This window comes from Neopelma chrysocephalum, unplaced genomic scaffold (genome assembly GCF_003984885.1).
Source record: "Neopelma chrysocephalum unplaced genomic scaffold, ASM398488v2 Primary Assembly neopelma1_97435, whole genome shotgun sequence".
Taxonomy (NCBI): domain Eukaryota; kingdom Metazoa; phylum Chordata; class Aves; order Passeriformes; family Pipridae; genus Neopelma; species Neopelma chrysocephalum.
In genome coordinates, this window is record NW_020926076.1 from 6,161 (window position 1) to 14,055 (window position 7,895).

The 7,895-nt window shown below is 53.4% G+C and overlaps 1 protein-coding gene across 2 annotated transcripts; it reads right to left on the bottom strand.

Annotated features, from left to right (window-relative positions):
- Positions 1-1,333: 1,333 nt before the first annotated feature.
- LOC113961895 (ankyrin repeat domain-containing protein 26-like) lies at positions 1,334-7,136 on the bottom strand. Of its 2 annotated transcripts, none has more exons than XM_027672602.1 (11): positions 7,115-7,136; positions 6,576-6,690; positions 6,157-6,330; positions 5,962-6,068; positions 5,165-5,255; positions 4,792-4,902; positions 4,733-4,752; positions 4,469-4,562; positions 3,737-4,018; positions 3,244-3,478; positions 1,334-1,570 (listed from the first exon to the last, which is right to left on the bottom strand). In XM_027672602.1, the coding sequence occupies exons 1-10, from the start codon at positions 7,117-7,119 to the stop codon at positions 3,278-3,280; spliced, it is 1,200 nt and encodes a 399-aa protein (XP_027528403.1). In that variant the 5' UTR covers positions 7,120-7,136; the 3' UTR covers positions 1,334-1,570; positions 3,244-3,277. The 2 variants fall into 2 exon arrangements, with proteins under 2 accessions (XP_027528403.1, XP_027528402.1); XM_027672601.1 differs by having other exon boundaries at positions 1,335-1,570; positions 4,792-4,908.
- Positions 7,137-7,895: the final 759 nt, after the last annotated feature.

Below are 7,895 nucleotides of genomic sequence, written 5' to 3' on the forward strand. Positions count from 1 at the left end.
GTGGAGGATCTCCTCATCCCAGGCCCTATTCCTTCTTGATCCCTGAAGGGCCATCTTTAGGTCAGCAATGTGCACACCCAGTTGGACCTGACCTGAAATTTTTTAGATATAAATTTAGAAGTTTTTCTTTAGTATATAGATATTTATAACTAATAGGACCTAGAGATATTTACTATAGCACATAGATATAGAATTTATTTCATATAATATTATCTTTCTATATAAACATAGCACATATAAATCTCTCTTAGTGTCTCCCCTTGTCCCCTTAAGGGACATCTTTTTAGGTCAGCATTACATCAAGACTGTCTGCCCCAGACCCTGTTGGAGCTGACCTTCATCTTTTAATAGACAACTACATAATTTTTTTATTAATGCATACTTATATTTTAGAGGTAGTTCACTTGATAGAATATTATTATTACATAAATATAGCACCAATAGATCTCCCACTCTTGGTTTCAACACATATTAACACTCTGGAGTCACTGCACTTAGGATGGGCAATCCAGAAACCGCTTTCCCCTTGCTCCAATAAAGCTGCCCCCCAGCCGCTGCTGCAAATTCAAGGTGACCAGAGGCAGAGAGAGCCTGACAGTTGAGCTGCTCTTTGGGGTGCAAGTAGGCAATTCAGACATCTACGTGAGCAGCCAGCCTACAGAGGCCCTCTTCACCCCAAGCACAATGTGGCCTGAGACCTGCACCGTGGCAGAGATGAAGTTCTTCAGCCACATTGCCAATCAGGCTCTGTAGGGAACATGTCCCGAGGTGCAACAGGTAGGCACCGAAGCTAGGGGACATGCGCAGAGGCAGACCCTCCTATTGGTTAAGAGTCACGTGGGATCAAGGTATAAAGGACCGCGCGCTGTTTAAATAAACCTCTTTGTTTACCACCTCACAGAGAGCGTGCCATGATTTCTTTATTATATAAAGACAGCTGCCACGTGCACGCTACACCCCACTGCTCTCAGCCCATGGACGGGATGTCCTGCCAGGACGGCAGACCTGCCCATCCCTAAGGCCCAGCCGGGGGATCTGCACTCTTGGCTGACCCCGCTTACTGTCAGCAGACCTGTTCTGCTCTTCCTGCTCAGGGCCTGTGGGACGGCTCCCTGGCCCGGGAGCTCACGCACCCTGCCAGGCTGCTGCCACTCCTGGCTTGCCCTTCCTCTGCAGGACAGCCTGGCCTCCAGCAGCCCTTACACCTACTGCTCTGCCCTCTACATTTGCATCTTTCCCCAGAATGAGAACTACCTCTGCATTAGTTCGAGTCACCTACCACTGGAACAGCAGAAGGAGCATTAAGAAAAGCCCAGCACATCCAAAATGCAGCCAAGGGAAAAAAATCATCAACATGACAAGAAATAGAGGGAAAGCATCTCCCAGCTTTCAAAAGAAGAAACACCACAACCAAAAAGCCCCACCCAGAGCACAGCTCACCTCTCTTTGGAATTTATCAACTTCCTTGACCTTTTCAGAGTATCTCTTCTTCATTTCGTCCAGCTGGGACTGCCTTTCTTTCTCTTCATTAACCTGGAGTTTCCTATCTGTCCTCAGAAGCTTTTCCAACCTGCAGAGCAAATTAGTGAAGAAAACCATGAAACACAGGAAGAACCAGCCTTTCCCCCACAGTCTCACAGAAACAGCACAGACAGCATCCAAGCCTAGAATGGCTTGGCTTGGCAGGGACCTTAAAGATCATCCAGTTCCAAGCCTCCTGCTGTGGGCAGGGACACCTTCCACCAGACCAGATTGTTCAGAACCCCATCCAACCTGGCCTTGAACACTTCCAGCTGTGGGGCATCCACAGCTTCTCTGGGCAACCTGTTGCAGTTCCTCACCACCCTCACAGCAACCAATTTCTTCCCAGGATCAAATCTAAACCTACTCTCTTTCCGTTTGAAGCCATTCCCCCTTGTCCTCTCACTACCTGCTCTTTTCAATGCACTCTCTTCATCCTTCCTGTAGGCTCCCTTCACATCCCAAAAGACCACCATTAGGTCACCCCAAAGCCTTCTCTTTTCCAGGCTGAAGTATTGCAATTGTCCCAGCCTTTCCTCCTAGCAGAGGTGCTCCATCTTTCCAAGCACCTTGGTGGCCTCCTCTGGACTTCAGTCCCACAGGTGGAGGTCCTTGCTGTGCTGAGGAGCCCAGAGCTGGATGCAGCACTCCAGCTGGGCTCTCCCAAGGGCAGAGCAGAGAGGCAGAATGCCCTCCCTCCACCCGCTGGCCACGCTGCCTTGGACGCAGCCCAGGACACAATTGGCTTTCTGGGCTGCGAGCGCACATCGCCGGCTCATGGCCGGCCTCTCATCCAGCCCAAGTGCTTCTGGGCAGGGCTGCTCTGCCCCTCTTCATCCCCCAGCCTGCATTGATACAGGGGCTGCCCTGAGCCACGGGCAGCATCTGGCACTGGCTCTTGTTAAACCATCAGGACATTGCCATGGGCCCACTTCTCCAGCTTGGCCAGGGCCCTCTGGATGCATCAGGTGTGTCAACCACACCCCTCAGCTTGGGGTCAGCTGCAAATTTGCTGAGGGCACACTCCATCCCTTCGTCTGCATCATTAGTGAAGAGATTAAAGAACACTGATCCCAATCCAGAGCCCTGAGGGACACCACTTGGCACTGATGGCCCTCAGGACTCTGAGCCATTGATCACTACCTCTGCATGGGACTGTTCACCCAATTTCTTATCCATCTAACAGTCCACGCATCCAATCCGTCTCTCTCCACTTTGGAGAGAAGGATGTTGTGGGGGACTGTGTCAAAGGCTTTCCAGAATGACAGGGAAATGACATGGGTAGCCCTTGTCCACTGATGCAGTCACTCCATCTTAGAAGGCCACCAGGTTGGTCAAGCAGGACTTGCCCTTGGGGAAGCTGTGCTGGGGCTTCCAATCACCTCCCTGTCATCCATGTGTCTTGACAGAGCTTCTAGAAGGATCTTTTCCATGACCTTCCCAGGCACACAGGGGAGGCTGACAGGTTGGCAGTTCCCAGGGCCCTCCTTTCTACCCCTTTCAAAGATGGGGACAGTGGGTTTCCCTTTCTCCCCTCACCTGGGACTTCACCTGACTGCCACGACTTTTCAAATATCAAGGACAGTGTCTTGGCAACTCCATCAGACCCCGTTGGCCAATGGAGGGCAATAATGCTGGCCAGATGTACAAGATGGATTTCCAAGGAAAATGCAGGAAGAAAAAGGAGTCTCTTATTACCACTCCAAAAAAGCATGGACTTACCTTTCCAGTTTCCTGGCTAGGCATCTTCTGGTTTTCACTTCCTCCACATACAGCTCTTTGTACATCTCCATCTCTCCCTGCGTTGCTTCTTTACGAGAAGCACTCTCTTGTTGGGTTTTTTGACTCTGTCCAATTCACTTTGGAGATGTCTAATTCTTTCTTCCAACCGGATTCTCACGGAATCACAATGACTGTCTCCAGTTTGTCCTAGTGGGGCCTGGTAGGCTGCCTGTGCCTGAAGGAGACAGTGCACCTTCAACCCCCACAAGAAAAAGAGAGCTCTGCCCAGCACAAAATTGCACAGACCCAATTTCAAGGGCCCAGCCTTACTCAGAGAGGCGGCTGTGCCTCCTCACTCCCAGCAGCAATCAAGGCACAACCCAGCAGCTACCAGGGCAAACAATTCTTTGCATTGGGAAAGAAGCCCAAATTAGCTCTCTTCTTCAAAGCTACTAATGAAGAGCCTGTGGACACTGCTGAGAAAGTCACTTACTTGCAAAACGAGGCTGACGTCTTGGAGCTTTTGACTTCTTTCCTGCTCAGCTCGTTCTTCCACCTCTCTTTGACATTGTTCTCTTTGGCTGCCATCCAGCACCAAAGTCTCCAAATGATGATGGAGTTTGGTCACCTTATCTTGCAGCTGACATTTGCTCTTCTCCACTTTTTCACACTTCCCAAGCAGAGTGGACAGCTCTTCTTGCAAAGCCTGGTTTGGGGCCTCTGGCTGCATGCCTGTTCCAGGCTCCATGTCCAGCTGCTGGGAAAGTTCACCACCCTGGACACAGGAAAAAAAAGGAAAGGAAACTCAGGGTGATCTAAAGGCAGTGAATTCTGGGAAAACCTCTCAAGGGGGTGGCCATGGCAACTGTATTTATCATCTACTGGAAACCAGCCTAGAAAACACTGGAAAGATTCCCCGACAGAAAGAAGAAACTTTAGACCTACTGAACAATTTGGGAGACACTTCTGGGTCCCTTGGAGCTCATGATGAAACTCCTCATTTAGAATCTAAGAATTCCTCGAGTGTCCAGCACAGCAAATACCCTCAGGGCTTTTGTAGCAGCTGGGGAAAGGACCAGGCTGCTTTCTGAGCAGCCTCTGCTGAGGAGAAGGCAGAAACTGAGCTCCCCTAGGCTCTCCAGGAAAACTTCCTCTGACAATTGCCCCACACAAAGAGGCAACTAGGCTCAAGAGTCACAAAAAGGCAAATTTAGGACCAGCTTACTGAGGCAGAGGCTTGCAGGGCTCTCGGAAGGGCTCCAACGCTATCGCTTGGCTGCTGGACAGTGGCTTCCAATCTGCTGTTTTCACTTGCAAAGCTTAAAAAGAAATACAGGTCTTATTACCAGAAAATCCAATGCCAGACAAACTGTGCTAAGGAACAGAATCCACAGCAGAAGTGTCCTTCAAAATCCCACTGACTCTGCCCTTGTTGCCACCCAATCCCCCAAAGCCACAGACCCCTCGCTTCACTGGGTTACTCTCTTACTGTTGCGCGTCTTCTTCCAGTTGTTTTACAGTCGGATTGGTCTCACAAGATGCCAACAGGAGGTCCTGCAGATTCTGGGAAGAAGTTATTTCCTCTCTTTCCTTGTTATCCAAGGCAGTCTTCAAGTCAGGAACACAATGCTCAGACTGAAGATGCTTTTCTTCCTCCTCCTGCAGCTGTAAAATCACGGTAAGAATCCACAGTTGTCAGGGGAGCTGTTCCAGAGAGGAGCCAGCTGCTGCTGAAGAACTCAGGGGTTGCATGTCTGTGTGCATCCCCTCTGCCCAAAGAACTGCAAGCATTTCAAGTCCCTTCAAAGCTTCACTTCTACTCCCCAATGAACACAATGAATCCTGTTTTGTCCGTTTTCAGGATGGAGAGGAAGCAACAGGCACCCCCAGGTTTCTCCCTGTGGGGACAGGCTTTCCATACCTCCACATCAGCCCTGTCCAACTCCTCCTGCAAGCGCAGATTATCTTCCTCCAGGTGAGCCTCATGGCTTACAGGAACCACAAGAGCAGTCCTAAAGCATCCAAAATTTCATCAGAAACATCTCTGATCCTGCATCATTTTTCCCTGCTTGCTCTCAAAAGAGCTCCTCCCCCCTTTCCTACAAGCTCCGGGAAAGCAAAGCCAAGTCCATGGAAGCACTGGAGAATTTCTCTTACAAGGGGCCTCCCTAAAGCAGCTTCAGCTACCAGGTCAGGCCGTGCTGTTCAGGGCTCCTTGCACTGCTCTTCAAAGTCCCCTCAGATGTGGCTGCACAAACTCCCGGGGTGAGCCCTTCGACCGCCTGACCATCTCCATGGCAGGAAGTTTTCTCCTTCTGTGCACTCAGAGCCCCTCGTGTCCCCTGGGACAGTGTTGCTTCTCTTTCCCCCAGCGCTTCCCTTCAGAGCACTTAATGCACCAACTCTGCCTTGGCTTAAACCCCCCTGGCCTGCAGAGCAGCCACGCTGCTGAGCTACTGGCAAGTTTCCCCATGGCTCTGGCTCTGTGTGGGGGGAGGGCACCACAGACAAGGCTTTCTTGCAGACCTCAGCGGGCAAAGGACGAGAGCCCCGAAGCTACGAGAGCAGCCAAGTGCAGACCTGCATTTACCAGTCCCACAGGGAACTGCTTCCACGGGGCTCCTCCTTCTTTTCCCCAGCTCATTGCCACACCCCTCGTCTGGGTCACACTTGCAGACTACCCAGAAGACCCAGGTGCTGTTTTGACAAAGCCCTCACCTTTCCCCCTGGGCTTGAGCATGCCTGTCAGCTGCTTTTTTCACAAGGCACTCCAGAATCTCCTCATGCTGTTGCAAGGCTGCAAGTTTGAAGGGGGTAAATCCCCACTAAAAGGAGAAAGAATCTCCATTAGAAAGACACAGACAAGCTGTGCAGCTGTTGGAAAGAGCAGCTTTAGCCACATGCCAAGGTTACCTGGTTCTGAGCATCACTCTTGGCATGATGCTCCAGTAACAGCCCTGCTACAGCTGTGTTTTTAGAGAGGACAGCCAGGTGAAGGGCAGTGTTGCCGTCAGCGTCTGCCAGATTGGGGTCGGCACCGTGTTCCAGCAGAACAGCAACACATTCTTCCTGCTCCTGCTGGACTGCCTGGGAACAACACACCAAAAGGGAAAGATTCCAACTTTTCCATCCCCCTCTCTCACAACTCCCTGAGCTCCTGAATGCTGCCATAGAAGACCATCTGCAAAGATCAGCTAACAGAGGCCTGTGCCGTGCCCATTGCAATGGGCGTGTTTCTATGGCCCTGCGGTGCAAGGAATCCTGCCAGACACCTCCCCTTTAACACACCCTCACTAAGCCCCAGCTCCAAGCTCAGCAGGCATTCCACACACCTTCATCAGGGCCGTCCTCTTGAAGTTGTCAGCGAGGTTGGGCTGGCTGTTCTTTCTTAGCAGATATCTGACGACATCTGCATGGCCGTTGGCCGAAGCCAGATGCAGAGGTGTCCTAAAAATTAAACAGACGCTCTTAACTTAGACAGACAAAGGACGAGCCCAAGCTGTGTCTCTACCCAGCACCCTGGGGACCCTGCCCAGACTCTGCTCCTCCTGCTCCCTGCTGCTGCTGCTGCTGCTGCTGCTGCAACCCTGCCCTGATCAGCCAGAGGGCAAAAGAGAAGAGGTGAGGGCTGAGCAGCTGCAGAAGAGCCCTGCAGAGAGATCACAGCCAAGTGGCAGGTGGGCAACACGCGTTTCCAACAGCGCTGGATCCCGGCCAGCAGCTCCAAGTGAAAAGCTCAGGAGTTCCCTCTCCCAGCTGACAGGGCAAATCTCCCTTTTCAAGCCTTGTCCTTAAGAGAGGGCTGCCGAGGACTACTGCAGCTTGGCTCAGGAGCAGCCAAGGGGTGCCATCAGCGTGGCCCAGAACTCACCGCATCTCCTGGTCTGGCCTGTCGATGCTGACTACCTTCACGTACCAGCGCCAGCGCCTCAGCCAGCCCAGGTCGCCGCGGGCGGCCGCGCAGTGCAGCCTGCCCAGCCCCTGCTCCCGGAGCTGGGAGGTGCTGCTGGAGCTGGTGGCAGCCCAGGACTGCCCACTGGTGCTGCTGGATGGCGACTGCCCTCGCTTCTTGCTCAGAAGCCACGGCATGGCCCTGCTTGCAGCTCCCAGCAGCAGGAAGGGCAAGAAGCCCCCGGCGGGCTGCCGGGTGCCAAGTGGGGATGAGGAACGGGACGAGGGCGAGGTTTAGGGGAAGGGTGACAAAGGGGACAAGGACGAGAATAGGGACGGGCACAGGGTATGAAGCACAAGGCGGACGAGGTCGCCCTGCGCAGTGATCGTGGCCTGCAGCTGCCAAGACGGCGATCCAGGCGCGCAACGCTCCCCGAGCGGGATGTGCTGCTGCTCCCCGAGAGGCTACAGCAGCTCTGAGCGCCGGCTGCGGGCACCAACAAAGCCGTGCCCGACTGGCGCCTGTGGCGTCACAATGGCTGCTGGAAGGCTCAGCACGTCAGCGTGGGCTGTGACAGAGGCCACGGTGCAGGTGGGGCCGGGCGGGACATGGCAGGGCGGGGCAGGTGTGAGGGCGGCCCTGCTGGGCCTGGTGGGAAGGAGGCGGCCTGGGCCTTGTGAGGGCGGCCGGCGGGAGTGGGCACTGCCCCGCCTCAGGGCGCCCCGGGGCAGGGCCCGGGACGCTCCCACCGGGCCGGAGG

Coding starts and splice junctions, on each gene's coding strand:
- LOC113961895 (XM_027672601.1), bottom strand. Junction 6,069..6,156: donor AGAGTGATGCTCAGAACCAG/GTAACCTTGGCA, acceptor TTCTCCTTTTAG/TGGGGATTTACCCCCTTCAA. Junction 4,753..4,791: donor CCCAGAATCTGCAGGACCTC/CTGTTGGCATCT, acceptor ACTGTAAAACAA/CTGGAAGAAGACGCGCAACA.